The sequence below is a fragment of the Zeugodacus cucurbitae genome, chromosome 3 (assembly GCF_028554725.1).
Source record: "Zeugodacus cucurbitae isolate PBARC_wt_2022May chromosome 3, idZeuCucr1.2, whole genome shotgun sequence".
NCBI classification, from domain to species: domain Eukaryota; kingdom Metazoa; phylum Arthropoda; class Insecta; order Diptera; family Tephritidae; genus Zeugodacus; species Zeugodacus cucurbitae.
In genome coordinates this window covers 70,530,597-70,552,155 of record NC_071668.1, presented here as the reverse complement: position 1 = coordinate 70,552,155, position 21,559 = coordinate 70,530,597, and the positions used below count along the sequence as shown (strand labels likewise).

Sequence of the window (21,559 nt, the reverse complement as noted above, 5' to 3'; positions counted from 1 at the left end):
AATTTCAGATATTTATATTTTAGATATCCCTTATTTTTTTTTTTACTTTGTAATTTAACTGTGTTGAACTTTTATTTTGTTTTTCGGGATCTCGAAATTTCGGGATCCAATTGATGAATTATACTCATAATATTCACTTATCATTTTGGGATTCCAGCTACTTTGTAGTTGATTTCATATTTATTTCGCAGAACTTTAAAACACATGATTTCAAATCAATAAGAACTTTCACTTGAAACCAAAAATATCTTATTCCAAATAATACATAATTTTTTGGATTAGTTAATTATGAACTGAAATTTTACAACATTATTGATATTAATTCAATTATTTATAATTTTATAAAAATTTTCATTGTTTGGAAAATAACTATCGCATTTGGTAAATTTCAAATGTTTATATTTTCGGGATCCCGAATTAGTTTTTTTATTTATTTTTATCAATTTCAAGTTTTTTTATAATTTTGTAAAATTTTTTTTATTGAATATTTAGTTTGTTTCTCGGGATGCCGAAATTTCGGAATCCAAAAATTTTTGTAAAATACGTACAAGCTTTCAACTAAACGTTTCACAGTTTTTATAACTATAATTTTTTATTTATTTTTAATAAAAAAGGCGTGATATACAAACAAACATACATATGTACATACATACTTACATACATATAGAAAGTTGAAGCATAAGGTAAAAAATGAAAATATGTATAGAAAGAAATTAATAAAGTGAATATTCGTTACTAGATAAGTCAAGCGCTATACTTCCTGCTATAAACACGCATACATAGAAACAAACAAGCAAAAATACATACATATATACATAGATACAGACATATATATGTACATTTATATATTAACGTTAATAATATATAATACATACACATAAATAAATCCATAGTCGCATCCACGTTACCAAAAATGTCCATGCATTTCCCCTGCATGCATTCTAGTCCCCCTTAGTAAAATGCAAAAGTCTTGAAGTGAAAACTGTTTAAAGTTGCTAACACGTACAGATAAACACAAAAACACTCATACACTTATACATACACAAACAAAGAACTCACACAGAGCAATACGAAAACACTCGTTACCGCGTAACCGGTTACTACTCGCTTTTATTGCTTAACTCTGCCAAAAGAATTACTTATCGATAAAAATATTATTAAAAAATAATAATTAATTGAAAGACGGAAGGAATTAAAGAAGAAATATATATGTATATGTATATTGAAATAAGCAAAATTAGCATTAATTAAATGACAGCATAATACAAAAAAAAAATATATAAATAAATATATGCAAATCGACACAGCAAGAAAAACAAAAACAACTAAAAACACACAAGAATACAACAAATATGCAGGTATGCATTGGTATGCATGTTATTCGCTTGTATGCGTACGTTTTTTTATTAAAAACAAATTTATTAGCATTATATTAAGGTAGCGTGCAAAAGAATATATATTGAAAAAAATAAAAATAAATGCAAAGACAGCAAGCGCGTTACAAATCGCTTAAGGAAATTACAAAATAAATTTTTTGAATAAATATAAATCATTTAAGAACCTCGCCTTGTTTTTAATACATGCAATATATGTATGTATATGTATATTTACAATTATATATGTACTATATTTAATAAATATTTAAATGAGAGCAATTTATTTCAAAATTTTTTTTGAACGCCTTGCAATAAATGCAGTTTAGCAGAAGCAGCAAGTAAAGTTACATATATTCATTGCAACAAAATGAAATGCGGCAAACAGCAGTTATATAAAATGGCATTACAAAAACAATAAACATTAATAATTACGATTTTTTTATATAATACGCAACATTAGTGTTTAATAAAGTTATATAAATTGAAGAAACGACAAAAGCGAACACATTGTTATTTAAAAAAAATAAATATTAAAAAAAAGAGACCAATTTCAATAATTAGCATATTTAAGTGACTAAAGAATTGAAATCAAAATGAAAATTGAAATTTAATAAAATAAATAAATAATTATTGAGCAAAAGATATAAAAGAAATATATATATTGCAAATAAATCAAAACGCAACTGCAATAGGCCGAATTAATGTATGAAAATATTATTGCAGACAAATACAACAAAAATAAAAATATTAATTTAACGCTATATTGCAATAAGCAATTTAAAAAACAATAATATGGCACGAGCAGTTTGGGGGGGAAACACACATAGCGCGCATACGGGGGGAGTATAGAATGAGACAAATAAAATAAATTGGCAAAATTATGAATACAATTCTTTTTAAATAAAGTCGAAAGCATATGCAAAAATAATAATGTTGTTGTTGTTTTAAATACTCGCAGAAGCTGGATTTTAGAACCAAAATTAGAGTACAAAATAATTTTTCAAACGCTCAAATCAATTAGGTTAACCAATATGTACTTGTTGTTTTTGTTGTAACACTCAAATCAGACACTAGCTGCACATCATCCTCATATTTAGCGACTACGTAAAAGTAATCACTATTCAATAATTGCAAACAAATCGCCACTGCTGTGGTTGGATACCATTGCAGCACCCTGAAATCAAATGGAGAATTTCCTGCCTCGTCTCAGTTGTTAGGTTTGGTTTATAATTGTTGTTAAAGCGGCATAAATCATCCTCAAATCGTAGTTTTGGAGAATGTTGCCATGTACAAAATCAATGGACGGACATAAAGCCAAGTACACTACAGAAATGATGATTCAATTATCGTGGAAGCCTACTTGCTTTGTTTTTGTTATTGTATAAGACTATGCTTTTTAAATTATAGCAGCTCCTCCACAGCATCATACTCAGATTACTTAGTCACATAATTGTACAGCGAAGTAAAAATCAAGGAAGGAATACAAATTAAAGTATGCAAATTTGGTGGCCGGTGTATTTATAACATACAGTCCCCTACAGAATCACTATTTGCATACTACATCTAGTAAAAACCTACATAATTTATATTTCAATACAGAGATATAAACAAAAAATTAAAGAAAATAAAAAACAGACTCACCAAACTCCAACTAGTTTTTGTCTGTTTAATTTTCTTGCTTTTAATAACTACTTGAAGTTGATTGTTGAAATATTTTACTGCTGCACACTGTAGCACACGTTGTACACAAAATATTGTTGCGTAGCGTACATATTTTATTTTTATATAATTTTTTTCAGGCACACTTAGCTACTTAAGCTAACAACACTCAACAATTGCATGATTTAACACTAAACTCTTTAAACAATTAACTTTTCCTTAACAAAATGTTCAGAACGATTGAGATGCACAAAGAGTACAGCGGCTGCCAAGCGCGCTTGCAACTCTTGCTGACTTATATCATGCGCCCACTCGACGCGTCCCCAAAATTGCGATTGATATTCTTCTTCTAGGCGCGACAGCGCAGCAGCCTTATCGACACTTATGCGCTGATCAATTGCAGCGAAAGATAGTAAAACGGATTTTAAAGTGTCCACTGCGTAGATGAAACCTGTAAGTAGTAGATTTAAGCATAATTTATTTGAATAATATGCAACGAATGGTGCACTAACCAAATAGCACGTCATCACTGTGCGACATCAAGTATTTGGAGATTTTCATTTTGTCGTCAGCGCTCACATTTGGTGGCGACATAACCATAGTTTTTTCTAAACTTGTGCCATAGCGCTCATTGAACCACTGTATTATGGGATCCCATTCGTTGCGTTGTAATTCATGCAAATCTTTTTCGTCCTAAAATGTAATATTGTTAACAAAATTAAGATAAAAACGACAGCGTACTAGTACTCACATCATATTGAAAAAGCACTGTGTCCGTAGCGATGTAATTGAGTATATAATTGACCATATCCGTTTTGGTGTGCCTATTGGGATTGTCTAGTGCGGTGAAGCACAATGCAGACAAGTGCATTTTGGAGCGTTCAATATGCTCTTTTTGTGCATCGAACTCTGTTGCCACAGCTATTGCTAGTGGTTCACTTTTCACTGTGAACAAGGTGCCATTTGGTGTTTTCAGCTTCCGACTATCGAGTGTGACTTCATATTTGCCATCATTATACAGTACTGAAGTTTTCTTATAGAAACGTTTTGGCGGTGCCGCTACAGTTAGCAACAGAGAGAGCATAGAGGAAATTAAAATACCCACGCAGGAAACGCCATCTTGAAAGTATTTAAATTACCGTAAAACCTTTTTGGCACCGACTGTGCTACACCGAAAAGTGTTGTGGCTGGCTTTCTTAATAACTTGAATAGGTTGTTCATAGCGTTAGTTAAACTTTTATTTGATAAATATTTCTAAAACAACAAAGTTACGAAAGAATTGAGCCACCGGTCAGAATAAGCTAAAGCACACCTACAAAAATGATAAAGAACAGCTGATTGATGAAAACCAAACATACAGGGTTGCATCGTCGTAATGCGTTCGGAATGTTGTTGGGAAATTTTTGGTAATATTAACAGCTGACCCTTGAAAATTAATGTCATAAATACATACAAATTTATAGACAGAAACGTATAAAATGTCAACCCTACACAGTTACTTCAAAATCATTATTAACATTTAAAACTTCCAAGGAATAAAAAAAATATTCTTACCGCAGAACTTATTGCAACATCCTTATTAACATTCAAATAAGTTTTCAAACAAATTGTAATTTTTCAAAGCTTTTAAACTCAATACATATTTTAGTCTATTTAATATTCTACCAGAAATGTTATATTTCAAAGTCATATTGCAGGTACATTCAGTCGTAATAAATTTTCAAATCTGGCAACGCTACTTTCAGCATGAAAAAAATTCCTCTCGTCAACGCAACCACAGCCAACATCACTAGGATATTTTAATGAAAAAATACAGCTTGGTTAGTGGAGGATATACCGAAAAATTGTGTGAGAAACATTATTAAGTTGTTATTCTTGCGTAAAACATATTAAATAATTTATAAAAATGAGTGTCGAAGAAGAAGTATTCAAAATACAGAAGAAAATGCAAAAGATTACGTCAAATGATGGCACGGTAAGTACAGAAAAAAGAGTCGTGCTGTTTTGACCTAAGCGAATGTAACCGCCCGGGAGTGTATGTGCTTACAAACATATCTCTATTACGGAGGGGCGCTAAGTAAAATGCGCGCGCTACCGCAGTAATACATGCATGTACCAGTGTGAAATGAAAAACAACATAAATTTTGTAGTGTGAATAAGTGAACATTGAAAGATTATATTATACTATCTTTATTTCAGGGGCAAGAGCAAGCCTTGGATTTGCTGAAAGCATTGCAGACACTCAACATCAATTTGGAGATATTAACTAAAACACGCATCGGCATGACTGTAAATGAGCTGCGTAAGAGTAGCAAAGATGAGGAAGTGATTGCACTGGCTAAAACGCTTATCAAAAATTGGAAACGGTTTCTTGCCGCACCCGGTGGTACAAGTGGTAGTAGCTCCAAAGAGTCGGCTGGCAGTAATAACGTTTCCAAATCATCAACAAGCAGCAAATCGAGTTCATCATCAACTAGCAAGGATAAAGAAAAGAGTTCGTCATCTAGCTCGTCGAAGGATAAGAAGCGTGATGACGACAAAAAAGCTAACTCAAGTGCATCTTCATCGGCGAAGGATGAGCGTCGACAAACGCAATCATCTTTCCCCAGCACAGGCGGTTTAACCGACGCTGTGCGTCTCAAATGTCGTGAAATGCTATGTAATGCGCTTAAGGTTGGTGAAGTGCCGGAAGGTTGTCCGGAACCCGAAGATATGGCCACAGAATTGGAGGAAGCCATTTATATGGAGTTTAAAAATACAGATATGAAATACAAAAATCGTGTGCGATCGCGTGTTGCGAACTTGAAAGATGCAAAGAATCCCACCTTACGCAGCAATTACATGTGCGGCGCGGTAACGGCACAAAAATTAGCGCGTATGACACCCGAAGAAATGGCTAGTGATGAAATGAAGAAATTACGTGAGCAGTTCGTGAAGGAAGCTATTAATGATGCTCAACTGGCCACAGTACAGGGCACCAAGACCGATCTGCTGAAATGTGGTAAATGTAAGAAACGTAACTGCACATATAATCAATTGCAAACACGTTCCGCTGATGAACCTATGACAACATTTGTCATGTGCAACGAGTGCGGTAATCGCTGGAAGTTCTGCTGAAGTCAGCGGATGTTTTTACTAAAAAGGCAAAGTCATTTTCTTCTTAAAAGATTTACTTATTAATATATGAGTTTATTTTTTTTATTTACAAACAACAAGATTGCTACGCAGTATCTACGTACTTTGTGAAAAAATTGTGTTTTAATTTTTTATTATAAATATATATAATTAATTAATTGTAAAGCTTCAATTAAAATTAAAGCGTCAAAATATTAATTTAAAATGGATGCGCTATTAAATTTACTGAATGCACGTGTTGCGGTTCATATCAGCTGTTGGTGGTGTTGATAAAATAGAAATTTATGGAATATTTTTCGAAACGAAACAACATTTTTACCCTGCCTTGAAGGAAAAGGTAAACATTTTAAATAAAAGTAAATTTTATTATTTAAATTATTAAAATTCATTTAGGCTTTTTGTTTTCATAAACGACGTAAAAATGAATTACAGGCATGTTGAAAAAGATATGTTCTTCACCAAAAGCGTTAAAATAATTTCAAGATAAGTCAAGAAATGTCACTTCCATTAAATTCAAGATATGTTAGATGAAATTTCCTCACTTTACTAATGTTTACAAAGTGGTTTAAAGGTGTTTTAAAATCAAGAATGCACGCTGAAATTATCTTCAAGCAAAGAGAATAAATTTTGCCGGTAAGTACCTACAACACGTACTGAACAAACAATATTTTGATGAATTTAATTTTTGGTATATGAAAACTAGTGATTTAAAAGATAATGATGTTGTTTAGATATAAGTGGTTACAATAACACAAATAGCTGTAAATATTGTTTCTGTTACTGTTTTGGTATATCAAGATCTTGAAAATTCTTGAAGCTTCTGTCATTGTTTGTCAATATTAACCCGTGCTGATGTTTACTACAACCGACCACCGAAACTAATGTTGTTGTTGTTGTTGTAATATCAATAGTATTCCCCAAACAATATTGGGTAATACTGTCGAAATGGAATTCTTGGTAATATCTTAATTTACATACATTTATGTTGCATCGAGCTAGTCAGTTAGAAGGGAACAATGGAAGCTGGTCCGCATTTGTGATTCCATAATCCTGTAATTCTGTATACAATTGATTGAACCTCTCAATAATAGTGATTTTGAGTAAAATACCGCTCTATCAAGTCACATATTGAAAAAATATAAGAATCCCACACGAATATTTATTTGAGCATTCTACGCTGATAGCCTATAGTAAACAGTAAGTTGCTTTAAGGAGAAACTGCTGTCAAAATTCAACCGTTAATGATAGTAGTTAGTTGGTTTGTGTCTATTAAAAGCCTAAAAGTATACTTCTTTCACTCACAAGGACTATTGAATTGAAATATTGCCAAACAAATGAAGTCCTGTTCCTGAACTGTTGATAGATATTTAAACGATCCAGAAAAAAACATTTAAATGGCAAAAACAGCACGATCGGTGCATAAACTTGTTGGATTTGGTTACAGTTTTTCTAAGTCGACATCTAAAATCGCGAATTAGACGGAAATCAGAAATGCAAAATATCTAAGGTGTCTAAAAATTTTGAAAAAAAACGTCTTCAATTTCCGGATGAGTACATGATTTGCAGTTTTCAATCTGTTACTCGACTCAATGATTGGCGGTCAGTTGTTTTTACTGATGAAAAACGTTATATTTTAGAGGGATCCGATAACCCTCAGTACTATTTTCATGCTTTAGGCGAAGAAAAAGTGTGTTTAAGCAGTCATCATAAGTGGATAATGGTTAGGTATACCAGCCCGTTTTATAGCATAATTAATAATATTTTTATTAACCAAGAGTCAGCTTTTCTATTATTAAAAGATGTCTACAGATCTATCCCATGGATTTTTCAACAAGATTTATAACGCTTGCTTGGGGTGAGAATTCGCAAAATAATTATAGAAAATGGATGTTGTTGTTGTTGTAAAGGTTAGCCAAATCTGCCTGGACTGGTGAGCCTAAATGAATTGTCCACGAAGTCATCTAACGGGAGGCCCAGAAAACGAGCTGTTTCGATAGGGTCGAACCATAGGGAAAGGGTGGTTAGTGTCATGCTACAGTATCCAGAACGAAACTGCGCGAGGGTCACTCTCGCTTCGCCAGGCAACTCGAGTTCTGTGCCTGCGATGGGTGGTGTTTATCTCAAAGAACGATATTCACGGGGAGGGAGTCGATGAAGATGTTAATGACTTCTCTGTGAATGGCGTTCAGTGCTTGTCGAAAACCTGTCGCATTCGAAGTCCTGTCGGTATAGTCCTGTATATCGACGACGTATTTCAGGAAGTTACTCATAAGAGGCGGCTCGGCTTCCAGTAGATGACTGCAAGCGTCATTTTAGCGAAAGCTTACAGAAACTGTCTGGAAAGCATTTCGTTATGCTCCTTCACTGGTAGCATACGTTTGTACCTCATTGTATAGGTACTCAACCGGAGACATCAATAGGCAACCTGAGGCTTTTCGGAGAGCGGTGTTTTGATGAATATGAAGCTCCTTCAACCGCGTTCTACTGCATCCAGGCGATCATATAGGGGCTGCTTAGTTGTTGACCGTCTGACCGATAGCCTGGTAAGTTGCCAACAACGCTTCTTTGTCTTTATCCCATGTGCTGCCGGCTAGCGACTTGAGGATTTTGTAGCGACTCTGTACCTTGATAACAATCGCGGTCGTAGGGGGAGTGAATGAGTACACACTATCCATCGTAACACCCAAAATATTGGGGTTATTGACAGTCAGAATTTTGATGACATCGGCAGAAATGTTCAGGTCTAGACTAAACACTTTGGGTCCAATTGGTGAATACGGTCGCTGTAGATTTGGTAGGGGAGAGTGTTAGGCCGCTAACAACGAAGAAAGCAAAAAAGATCGAGGAAGTAGCCGTTTACTTTCGAACACATATCATCAATTCCATTTAGATTTTGATAAATTCTATGGATGTTAAAGTTTATCGACGGTTCCTCATTAGTATCCACATTCCAAAATTTAGTTTAGCAGTTCGTCATTATATTAGCTGTGTTTTGCTCAAATTGTTACGCTCTAACTTCTTGATAAACAACCCCATTTGATAAACTAAGAAAATTAAGCACTCAGAGTCTTATATAATTCCAGCACATTTAAGCCTACGTGACGAACTGAATACTATCTTCCACGCCAAAACCGAATACCACTTGAAAAACCGCTAAACACCAATCACTTTGACATATTCATTCATTGCTCCGCTGGGAACACCGTAGTGACTTTTGCCGGTTTCTCTTCTTACCCGTTTTGGTGTGCCAACAATTAAACAAAATAAAAAAAAAAAACATTTTAGCAACAACAACAATAGCAATAATTATACTAGCGCCAAACTGTTGATTACGAGCGCACGGCTGCAACAACAACAATAACAACAAATAATGATCATGAAGCCGGTCATTCAAAGCCACGAGCAATGACGACGACGACGACAGCAATAGTGGTGAGAGTAGTGCTGTTATGTACGTAGACAATATCGGAGCGGGTGCCGCAACGGGCCACCAATTGGTTGAGTAGTAACTGAGAATCGTTTCAGTGCCAAAGTCAGTCTGCGTTTACCTGTCGTCGGTTGAGGTTGTGCGAAACGGAATATCAAATAGTACGTGGCTCAGTGAACAACAAGTGTTAAAGAAGGTAAAAAAGAAATAAAAAAAGAAAGAAGAGCAGATAGTAAAAAATACAAACACACACACACATACATACAATTGGTTAGAAATTGGCTAAAAGTGCAGTGTAGTGTGGAGAGAATGTGAAAAGAATGCTTATATGTATATGTGTGGTACAGAAAACAACAACAACAACAACAACAATAAAAAAGTACGGTTAAGTGTGGCAGAAAAATTTTAATACCAAAGTCGTTGATGCACACACACAGATACAAACATACATATATATGTGTTAAATAAATGATTTTTGTTAAAAACACAACAACAAATGCGCTTAAAAGACAGCCAAAGATTGTGAAGCAGCCAACTTACATTTGTATGAGTAGTTGCGGCTTAATGTTAAGCTTATGTGTTTGTTGTAGCACACGTTATTTATAGCTGTCGTGTGTAGAAACGTTGGTTCTCCCGAGGCCTGGTTCTTTTTTTATTTTTTTTTTACTTTTATTAGTATTTTCTTTAGCTTTTGAAGTGAATGGAGTTAGAAATGCAAATTACAAAAACACATAACAATAAAAATAAAACAACAACAACAAAAATAATAAAAAATAAAGTAAAATGTGTAAATGGTGTGATTTAAAACTTTCGTTCATAAACTAAAGAAACATAAAGCAGAAGCAGTAGAGAAGAGAAGTGAAGAGAAGATTCAGAAATTTGCATAATAAAAATTTTGGAGATTTTTGTAGAAGCTGACTCTAACTGTTTGTTTAACTAGCTATAGGTGAGCGAAGTGGCTCAACTGTTGGTGACTGTCTGATTACACGCAGTCGGTACATCCATGTTGACCCAATTTATGTAACCAGTTCCAAAGCGAGCAAATGAACCCGAAAATTTTACAGAGGAGCAAGACCAAAAATAAATAATAAAAAAATTAAAAATAATAAAATATTTTAATAAAAATATTTAAAATATTTTAATAAAAATATGTGCAAAACTTGTATTAACCAGCGAGTGACCTATAAAAAATAAAAACAGAAAAGACAACAACAAATTTTATAATCATGCAACATACGGCGAAAAAATTGCTTGGGATTTTATAAAACGGCAAACGCGACGTGCAAATGATTTCAGTGCATTCACCTTCAGACAGTGCAGACGCGGAAAACAGAAATAAGCAGAATTGAGTTGTTCAAGTAGGCGAGCGTTAGGGGGTTAGAGGCTTTGAAACTGAAAGAGGCAAGCAAATATAATGGCAACATAGTTAGTGGCTAAAAGCAGTAAAGAACAACAACAAAAATAGTTAAAAGCAACAATAACAACAACAACAACAACAACAGTTAAAGAACAACAACAACAAAATCTAGTAAAAGCATTGCGGTGAAAATTTTTCTACCAAGCCGAGGCAAGGCAGATGATGAGCGCGACTAGCCGACGACCACAAGTCGTCGTAAAAGCAGCAGCAACAACAAGCGGGCAACAGTTGTAACAGCAAAAGCGCACACAAAAATAACGATGCTGTAAAAAACGAACTAGAATAATAAACTAAGCTGCAGACTAGCTAGCTAGCAAAATACGAGCGCTGAGCGCGTTTAGACACTGCATCAACAAGCAGTTGGTAGAAGCTGTGCAGAAGAGCTGACTAGAAGAAGAAAAAAGTAAATTTTTCTTGAAACTTTTTCTAAACACCGAGCGCATAAATTAGAGTATGCTGCAAAAGTTAGACCAGCTTCAGTGATGTCTACAGCGTGGCGCAAAAAAAAAAACGTTGCAACGCAGCGGCGCGTGCGCTGAAGCAAAACCGCTAGGCAGCGTAGCGGCATTAACAGTGATAGCGCGCACGAAGCGAATGAAGCTGGGCAAATCATGAAAGTAAAGTGCACTTGAGTGTATGTGCGTTGTGGCAAGTAGTTGCATTTTGCGTGCAGCAGATTCAAACTCAAAGCCTTGCAAAGTCAACAAGAAAGTAAAAAAATAATATTAAAATTTGCATTTTCCATATATAAATGCAGGTGTATGTGTGTGTGAGCTGCTACTTTCTATTTGTTCTTGTTGTTGTTGTGCAAGTTGCCTGCATGACATTCCTACGCATGCGCGCAGTCAACAACAGCGCACAGGTGCAAGATGTTAGCTACATAACTGCTTGCTGTCGTCATCCCTATGCGAACTGTGGAAGAGGCACGAACACAAATACATACAAACATATTTACACATATATATTTATATATATACATATATATGTATGTCTCCATGTAAGCCCACCTTTTACTGCCGCTGCTTGCAAGTTTCGCTTCGTCGTTCGCTTATACTCGTATGTACTCGCCGCAGTGCCAAAGCCATAGCAACAATATTGTAAATAAAATAACAACAACAACAACAATCACACGGTTGGTTGTTGCAACAGTGAAAGAGTTGGTTGCAAGCGAATGCAGCTGCTCCGCATTGTTTGCACATTTGCTGCGCTTGCTGCTGTAGAGTCTCTTTGCCGTTGTTGTAGTTGCTGCAATGATTGTGGCACAACGGGATTCATGCCATAATTGTGCACGTTCCTCAATGGTTGCGGGATTGTAGACAGACAGACATATGCATGTATTACCTGTTTACAATCACTAGTTTTTGTTGTTGCTGTTACTTTTACTGTTGTTGCTGTTTGCTGTATGTGACTATCTACAGCACTGTAGTTGTTGTTGCTGTTTGTTTTGCGAAACCATAGCACTTCTTGTCTTGGAACAAACAAAAACCGGAAATCGCCTTGCCACATTCCTTACTTGCGAGCAGTGTCCTCTTTCCAAGCGATTACGAATGAGTGGGGTTGTAGTGTTTTTTTTATTCACTGTATTTTTTTTAATTTTGAATATGCATTTTTTTATAATTTAAAATTTTTTTTTTTAATTTTTAATATCTATTTTCTTAATTTTTTATACAAAAAAATACTTTTTTTTATTAAAAATTAAGATTTTTACTTACTTTGAATTTTTACGTTTTTTTTTTGACATTACGAATGAGATATTTATTAATTCCTTGTGTTAAATTATTTATCATTATATTTTTTATTTATTTTTAAATTTCATATTTTTATGATTTCTTTAAATGTTTTTTTTTTAAATTTTTTATTATTTTTTAATTTTTTATTTTTTTTTTAATTTTTTTGTATTCTTTTTTAAACAAATTAATTTTTATTGATTTTTTCGTTTTTTGTAAAGAAAATTTTTTTTTAATTATTATTTTTTTTTGAATTTTTCTTTAATTTTTTTTAAATTCTTTTTTAAACAAATTAATTTATCTTAATTTTTTCTTTTTTTTTGTATAACATTTTTTTTTCTTCTTTATATGTATTTATTTTTCTTTTTTTATTAATTTTTTTTATTTTTATAATTTTTTAAATTAATTTCCTTTATTAAAAAAAATATTCCCTTTAAACAATATTTTTTATTCGCTTTTGTTCTGTTTTCCCCACGTTGCTCTTTAAATATTTTGTCTCGTGCTTCTATGATTACCCTTAAGTCTTCTTTCTCACAGCTAAGTAAAGTGAAGTGAGACTAATAAACAAATAAGAAAACTTAAAATTTTATGAAGCAGTGAAAACAAGTGCTTACAATTTGCTGATAAAAAAATAAAACCGGAAAAAACTTATTAAAAAATTCTCCAAAAATTCACACTTCAAAAACAGTCGAACTTTGACTTTAATGGATAAAAACAACAACATATAAATGTAAGTGTACAAAAAAATATATTCAATTGTTGGTTAATTTAATTTAATTTTTTTATTTAATTTAATTTTATTTTATTTTATTTTATTTTATTTTGTTTTATTTTATTTAATTTAATTTTATTTTATTTTATTTTATTTATTTATTTATTTACATTTACATTTATTGTTTATATATTTTATTGTCCAAAAAGCATAGTTCAAATAGCTTTATCATTTTACGTGCGTACATATGTACATTAAAATTATAAAATTGTATAAACCGACAAGAATTTATTTACATTATTTACCGCTTGGCAAATCACACTGATAATGGATATCTGAAGTGATAAATATTTACCTTTTGTGCATATACACATGCAGAAGTACATACTTACATATGTTAGTGCATACAATGTATTCAATTTCTAACTAAAGAATACGTAAAATAATTATTTATATATGATATTTAAAGATACATATATTTAATATTAAAATTTTCAATAATTCTATTTTTTGCTATTTAGAATTTTATAAACCTGTTGAGAATTGCAGTCGAGTGATCCTGATTAATGAAATTCGTCGAAGATTTGATTTTTCCAACTTTTCACAGCATACAGAGGATTTTAAGGTGCTAGAGTCAAGCCCATACACAATTCTCGTATTCCTGTTTTATTACATAGCGGTTTCTAGACCCATAAAACTACATAGTCTAACATATACATGTTTCAATCACCTTAGAAGGCGCTAAAATTTTCACTAAATTCAGTTAATTTAGATAAAATAAATTTTTTAATTTTTATTTAAAATTTCTGAGATAAATTAATTATAACCATTCTTTCCTTTATAAAATCTATCATTCTTGACCTTTGCGAGTTATCGTCATGATAGTTAGCAAGTAAGCTTCCTTGGAATGTTTCGTTTTAATGAAATTTGTTCAAAGCCACAGTATAAAACGCCTTTCTAAAAACTATCAACTCTCTTTAAAGACATTAAAGAAGTCATTATCTCAAGGTAAACCAAACGCAAGGCTTCAATGAAACTGTCGATTATGACATTTCCACAAAAACTGCACTTTTTATAATGACTTTTACTTCCTCGTAATTAACGATCAACACTGTGAGAATATAAAACGAGCATTAAATGCGTTTTTGCAACAGTCTGCGGCAGTTAACAGTAAAGTTTTTTCGTTAATAAAACTTTTATTTGTATTTAAATCATAAAATGATTGCAGAAATCTCAGTTTCTTTTAACAGTTTTTTTCTATGTACATTACATAAAAAATATATTATTTGAAGATTTTTCGCAAAAGCAAAAGCTTTTAAAAGTCTGACATATTTTTTAGTTTTGTCTGTAAACTTTTTCAATAAGCAAACCGTACATAACCTTAAAAATTCCCACTACCGTGACTGTATATAAAAAAATATTTGGTATACTTATTGCTTGTAACACCCAGTATCTTCAAAAATAAAACTGTTTCTATTATAGAGGAATAGCTTACGAAAGTCGTATTGAATAACTTAATTCAATTAACTGGCCTTTGTTCGATTAAAGCACTGATTTGGATCGATTTACCATATAAAATAAATATCTTATTTTTCTAATAAACTCCTGATTCGAATACAAATCGAGTTGAAACCGGAATGCAACTCTACGGGTAGTCCACGCTGGAAATTTGGTCGTGGTTATTGATAAAATAGCTGATCAGCTGATGAAACTTACCGCCTTCTTATGAACAGCAAAATCAAAAATGTGTAACTGATCGTTTATTGAAAAGCTGGCAACCCGAAGGTCCAAAACTGGTTTCTAAAAACATTATCTTAATGTATGTATTAAATTAATTTGTCTGTGCGAAAACGATATAATCTAATTATTATTAATTAAGTGAACGTTTATTATGAGGAATAAACTACTCTAAAATCTCGATTATATTAGTCGGGATTTATCTCTTTCGTCGTATTTTCGTATTTTCAATTGAGTAGTCTGAGATTTGGTTGGACTTATTAGTAAGTTTCGGTCTTGATAAGACATTTATGTATTGTTAGCAAAATTCGCCGGAAAACTACCTTATTTGAGGTTGGGTCATAGACGATGTTCAATTGTGAACTTCGATGCCAATAATTTTCATCAGTTATGCCTAAGACAGACATATGATTTCTGTACTACGATGTGTACTACAATAAAAGCTCAAGAAACCATATACCAGCATAGTGACACACATGTAGTATTGTACTATGTTTACATCCATCAGCTGATACAAATAAATTCAAGCAAAATGTAATTATGAATAATAGGCAGGAAAATTGATCCAGACATAGTCATAACTGCAAGCAACCTTGAAATATTATTGTCCATTATAATTATTACATATTACATACATATTACATATTTTTCACATCATTTTTTTCCAAATTTTGTTTTTTGATTTCAATTAATTATACTCTCGCAACAAATGTTGCTAAAGAGAGTATTATAGTCTTGTTCACATAACGGTTGTTTGTAACACCCAAAACTAAACGAGTTAGATATAGGGTTATATATACCAAAGTGATCAGGGTGAAGAGTGGAGTTCAAATCCGAATGTCTGTCTGTCCGTTCGTCCGTTCGTCCGTTCGTCCGTCCGTCCGTCTTGAATTAAGATATCTTGATGAAACTTGGCACACTTATTTCTTGGCACCATAGGAAGGTTGCTTTCGAAAATGAGCAAAATCGGACCACTGCCACGCCCACAAAGTGGAGAAAACCGAAAACACATAAAGTGCCATAACTAAGCCATAAATAAAGCTATGGAAATAAAATTTGGTATGAAGGATCGCACTATGAAGGGGCATATTTGGATGTAATTTTTTTGGAGAAGTGGGCGTGGCCCCTCCCCCTACTAAGTTTTTTGTACAAATCTCGCAAACCAATAGAGCTATATAAACCAAACTTTCTGCAGTCGTTTTTTTAGCCACTTCCTAATACGGTCCAAAAATGAAAGAAATCGGATAATAACCACGCCCACCTCCCATACAAAGGTTAGGTTGAAAATTTCTAAAAGTAGGTTAACTCACTAACGAAAAACGTCAGAAACACTAAATTTCACATAAGAAATGGCAGATGGAAGCTGCACTCAGATTTTTTTACAAAATGGAAAATGGGCGTGGCGTCGCCTACTTATGGGTCAAAAACCATATCTCAGAAACTACTCGACCGATTTCAATGAAACTTGGTTTGTAATAGTTTCCTTACCTCCCAATAATATGTTGTGAAAATAGGCCAAATCGCTTCACAACCACGCCTACTTCCTATATACCAGAACTTTGAAGACTATCCGAATCGTTTACTTTACAATATATAAAGTAAGTACTAGTGAAGATATCGATGCAGAACTTTGCACAAATACTACCTTTATAGTGTGGAAGCCCCATTCTAAAAAACGCCGAAATTGGATCATAGGTTCTCAAGACCCAATATATCGAACATGAGGACCTCAGTGCTTCTAACCTAATATTAGGGTTTCCAACTTTCAATGGACTTTCTACAATATATATGACGAATATGTGGGTCAAATTGTGCATTATATAATATAAATAAAGTTAAATAAATAAATTGCGAGAGTATAAAATGTTCGGTTACACCCGAATTAGGCCTTTCCTTACTTGTTTAATTTCAATTAATTTTGAATTTAATTTATTTTCTGTATGTCAAAATGTCAGAAAACATATGATTGTGGCAGAAGAGCTTAAAGCTTTCGTTTAATTTCAATTAATTTTGAATTTAATTTATTTTCTGTATGTCAAAATGTCAGAAAACATATGATTGTGGCAGAAGAGCTTAAAGCTTTCGGTGTGTTCAATGCAATCCATTGTAGTACATTTCAAAACACCACAAAATTTCAATGGTTTCTAGAACTCTATTGTAGTACGGAACACCATATACATATGGTTTCTGAAGCATACTACAAATCGGTCATGTCTGTCTCAGGTATTAATCTACAATTTTGTAATTTTCACAAAATATGCCTAATCACTGTACTCTTTTATTGGCGGAATTTATAAGGTTCAGACCTTTTCTGAATTCCTGATAATTTTTTGGCATAAGCTAATATGACGTCAGCAATATAGCTGTCACTGTCAAATGTTACCTTAATTGGCACTTACTTTCTTCAATATCGCTTTTTTCTTATTCAGAGTGTATTAAAATGAAGGTAAAAGTGAAGTATGGGTTAATGTTTATAATTATCTCTACAGCAAGCTACAATTTAAATAATTTTTAACGAAAATGTTTTTTTTTAATGTTACAAATTGAAGTTCAATGCAAAAAATGTAAAATTAAAATTTCTGCAACTTTTAGTGCAATTTATCTCACTTATTTCGTTATTTATATATATTCTCAATTCCAAAAACATATGTATATACATATTCACAATTTTATGGGTTAAATTGTTCACGCTACCATTTACCTTTACAAATTAAGCGCGCTAAATTGCTTTGGTAAATGGTGAAATTTTATTTAAAAGATCTTTCATCTGCTCTTCTACAATGGCGAGCATTGTATTCGCATTGTTATTGCAAAAAAAAAAAATTAAAAATATATTTAAAAAAAAAGTTGCATACGATCAGCGAAGAAACAAGTGTTTGTTCAGCAAAATCCCTCGCGACGAAAAAAATTAAAAGAAATCAGCAAAAAATAGCCCACAGCAGCAAAAAAAAAATAAACCACTAATGAATTGTGTATTTTTCAATACTTAATAGCTTTTTTTACACTTATGGCGAACATTTATTTATTTAATAACAAATAAGAAAAAAAAACACTTGTAAAAATTCCGCATTCGCCGCTTTTTGTCGCTACATGTGTGTATCTTCGCTGTGTGCGGAGAAGTGCTAAGTGCTAGATTCTATTTCGAGCGGTTCTTTCCAAGTCATATATTTACGAGCTGCTGATTTTTGCAAGCATCTTCGCTTAAGCAGCAACAACAACAACAACAGCAATAATCAACGATTGACCTCAATGTCTTGAAATTGCTGGCAATTTTTCTTTCTTACTTTTTTTTTTGCTTTCATGCAACAACAACAAGTATACTTAAACTTAACTGCATTGTTTGTTTGTATTTCTGTTTGCCTTTCTTGTACAACTTGTTCGCATTGAGCGCTGAGATTTAGTGTATTTCCGATCGTAACTGATAACATACTTAACTTAATACATACCTAAATATTTGTACATATATACAGTGTATGTATGTCTGTCTGTCTGTATGTATGTCAACTGTTTTGAAGCGCTGAACGCGCGTAAGCATTCGAAAATAATAATAGCTGGGTATTATAGGGAAAGTAGTGTAAATAGTTGTTCATATTGTTGGGCCGACACTTCAAATCGGATTGAATGAATTGCAAGTCGTTACTTAAAGTATAACTACATATATACATTATATATAGTAAATATAGTATTTTTAGCACAGAAATTATGTCATAACTGACTTGCTTGATAATGCAGCAAATTGAATTTTGATTAATAATTCTTTGTACATACATACATACATACATACATATGTATATGTATACATCTGTAAGATTGCCTTTGTTGTAATTTTTAGTTACTTCGTATAGCCAATTGAATCAGCAATTAATTTATTATAAACTTCTGTAATCACATTTTAATGCACTTTGCACTTGAGTAGGAGAAGTGCAGGAAAAATACTTGTTTATTTGTATTTTATTATTGTATAATAGTTTACTCAGTAGTACTGATAGATTTTAAATGCATTAGTGTACATACTCTCATAGGAAACACAGTAATGGAATGCGCGAATGCTCCCTATCTATGACAAGTCTATTTAACTCGAATGTACGCTGTTAAGAAACCGTCTAAAGGTAGTCAACTTGTCAGCATTTATCAAAATTAAGTGAGGAATATTTTCTGCCCGACTATTATTGGAGGGTTCCATAGCCTTTCCGAAACTCATTCAAGTGTAGGCTATATAATTGTTATCCAAGAAGTTGGTTTAGAATTTTGGTTTCAAGAAGAAGAGATGATTCCATTGTACGTGACATATATGTATATGTAAATTGGAAAAGCCAGAGTTGCATTTGGATAAGTAGGAATTGAACCCGACAAAGTGTGTGTGTGATTGGCGTTGCAACCGTTTAGCCGGTTATAGCCGAATCGACGATAGTGCGCCACCTGTCTCTCTCCTTCGCAGTTCGGCGCCAGTTGGAGATCCCAAGTGTAACCAGGTCGCTCTCCACCTGGTCCCTCCAACGGAGTGGAGGCCTTCCCCTTCCTCGGCTTCCTCCGGCGGGTACTGCATCGAACACTTTCAGGGCTGGAGTGTTTTCGTCCATTCGGACAACATGACCTAGCCAGCGTAGCCGCTGTCTTTTTATTCGCTGAATTTTTCATTGGGGGGTGTTTTTATGTGGTGGGTCCCAAACCCTACGCACAAACGCATAAGCGGGCTTCGCCTTCTCACTTTAGCTCGCCTTCAAACGGATGTCTGTTGGCTACCCAGAGGATACTTGGTCTAAAACCGGAAGTCGTGAGCTGCTTGAACCATGTGGAGAAGAATCGTTTCTGGCCACTCCCAAGTGAGTGACAATCAAAAACTTTCCTCACTTGCGTGAACTTCTACACATGATCCCATCCGAACAAAGTATCCAAGCAAAAATGAGCATCGGAAGCCAATCAATGGAAGTTAGCTGTCGCCATGTCCATCTTACTCCATCTAAGTGGCAAATGTACTGCTTCCTAGGGCATCTCACATTGTGTGTAGACTGCCCTGATAAACTGAGAAGATTTCCTTGCTTTAAGCAATTGCAGTAACTGCTTACAACTGATCAGTTCGACACAAACTTCAATCGTTTAAGCATATGTTGATCGGAAACCAAGCTGTCAACAGCCACGGTCTTGGAATCATTCTAACATCGTATAATTAACGAACTTCGACCTATCTACTACCTAGTAACTTGACAACAACGACTCTTTCTCAGGTCCTCAAGTGTTTCAAGCAAAAAAAAAAAAAAATGAAGACTTTCGAAACTCCGGTATATAATTTTGCTCATGAGCTTGAGTAATTTTTTGTTTGAACCTTTAAATGCCATATTGAGTCATTCTTATTAAAGAGGTTTAGTTATTTTCCTCGAAGGAATTTTTGAGTAGAGTTAGAGTTGCCACCTTACTTTGAATATTCAAGTTAGTTTCATTGGCTGACCTCAGAGTTCAGGATCATATTTGTATTGTTAAGGGTAAGTCCTTTGTGATGCCAGAAATCTAGTTCAATTGGACCTTAGGCATCTACTTAGGTGATTTATTTGAATTTCTGCTAGTTGAGTCGGATGACTGAAGGTTAAGGATCCAATGTGTTTCAGATCTGGTTTTTCACAGGCAGAACAGTCTAAAATAAATTCTAGACACCTTTTTCGAAAAATTTTTAATAACTGCAATCGGGAATATTTTTTAACCTTACTGACATCGTCAAGTCCTCCACATTTAGAGAAAGTTGGATTTTACTGAGGAAGAAAGCTTTATAGAGCTCTCATGATTGACCTCACGATGAAAGCCTTGAGTGTAGCAGTTGGTAGTATCCTAACTGAAACTCATGTGAAGTTCAGCCATCTGTTGTAAGAAGATATCAGAGTTAACAGTTGGTTAAATTCAGTAAATGTTTAACTTCCAATGCAACACGACTTCGAGAATGAAAAATGAAATGTTTAATCACATGAGACATGTTAATTAATACCGTTACCAGTTTGACTCTTCTATAATATAAAATTTCGCATTATCCCACTAATTGTTAGAAGGTTGTCAACTACGCGACATTTCTTCACACTTCGGAAGCTCGATAGGCGTTAGTCTATATGCAATATTAGTAAATTAAGTCTCTACTTAGCACATATTTGCGAGCCAAATAATAATATTTAATTCTAGTTCATTTATTTATCTCACTTGTTAACTTTTTTTTATATTTCATTTGAAATATTTTATAACCACATTTGTTGCCCTTGTTTTTGGTTTCACCTTGAAAAACAATCATAGAGATGATTGCGAATATCTTGTTTGTAGTTTTACCTGCAATTCCAGCTAATTTCTAAATTGTTTGCAAGTCGTTCCCCTCGACGTTGGGTGCAAAAAAAA

General features: G+C 33.4%; 2 protein-coding genes across 2 annotated transcripts in view; one reads left to right on the top strand and one right to left on the bottom strand.

The window, feature by feature from the left end:
• Positions 1-3,130: 3,130 nt before the first annotated feature.
• On the bottom strand, positions 3,131-4,365 carry LOC105216969 (ATP synthase mitochondrial F1 complex assembly factor 2). The gene is made up of 4 exons (XM_011191755.3): positions 4,175-4,365; positions 3,787-4,094; positions 3,548-3,728; positions 3,131-3,486 (listed from the first exon to the last, which is right to left on the bottom strand). The coding sequence occupies exons 1-4, from the start codon at positions 4,254-4,256 to the stop codon at positions 3,236-3,238; spliced, it is 822 nt and encodes a 273-aa protein (XP_011190057.2). The 5' UTR covers positions 4,257-4,365; the 3' UTR covers positions 3,131-3,235.
• A 450-nt stretch (positions 4,366-4,815) lies between these two features.
• LOC105216968 (transcription elongation factor S-II) overlaps positions 4,816-21,559 on the top strand; it is a 46,716-nt gene continuing 29,972 nt past the window's right edge. Inside the window, exons 1-2 of the mRNA XM_054226284.1 lie at positions 4,816-5,010; positions 5,235-6,803. Coding sequence (XP_054082259.1) covers positions 4,942-5,010; positions 5,235-6,152 — 987 coding nt within the window. The 5' untranslated portion in view covers positions 4,816-4,941 and the 3' untranslated portion in view covers positions 6,153-6,803. The remainder of the gene's footprint in view (positions 5,011-5,234; positions 6,804-21,559) is intronic.

Excerpts from the sequence above, each read along its gene's own strand:
- LOC105216969 (XM_011191755.3), bottom strand. The coding sequence starts at position 4,256 with ATGAACAACCTATTCAAGTTATTAAGAAAGCCAGCCACAACACTTTTC. Across the intron at positions 3,729-3,786 it reads CAGTGCTTTTTCAATATGAT|GACGAAAAAGATTTGCATGA; the intron begins GTGAGTACTAGT and ends ATTACATTTTAG. Across the intron at positions 3,487-3,547 it reads CAGTGATGACGTGCTATTTG|GTTTCATCTACGCAGTGGAC; the intron begins GTTAGTGCACCA and ends TACTACTTACAG.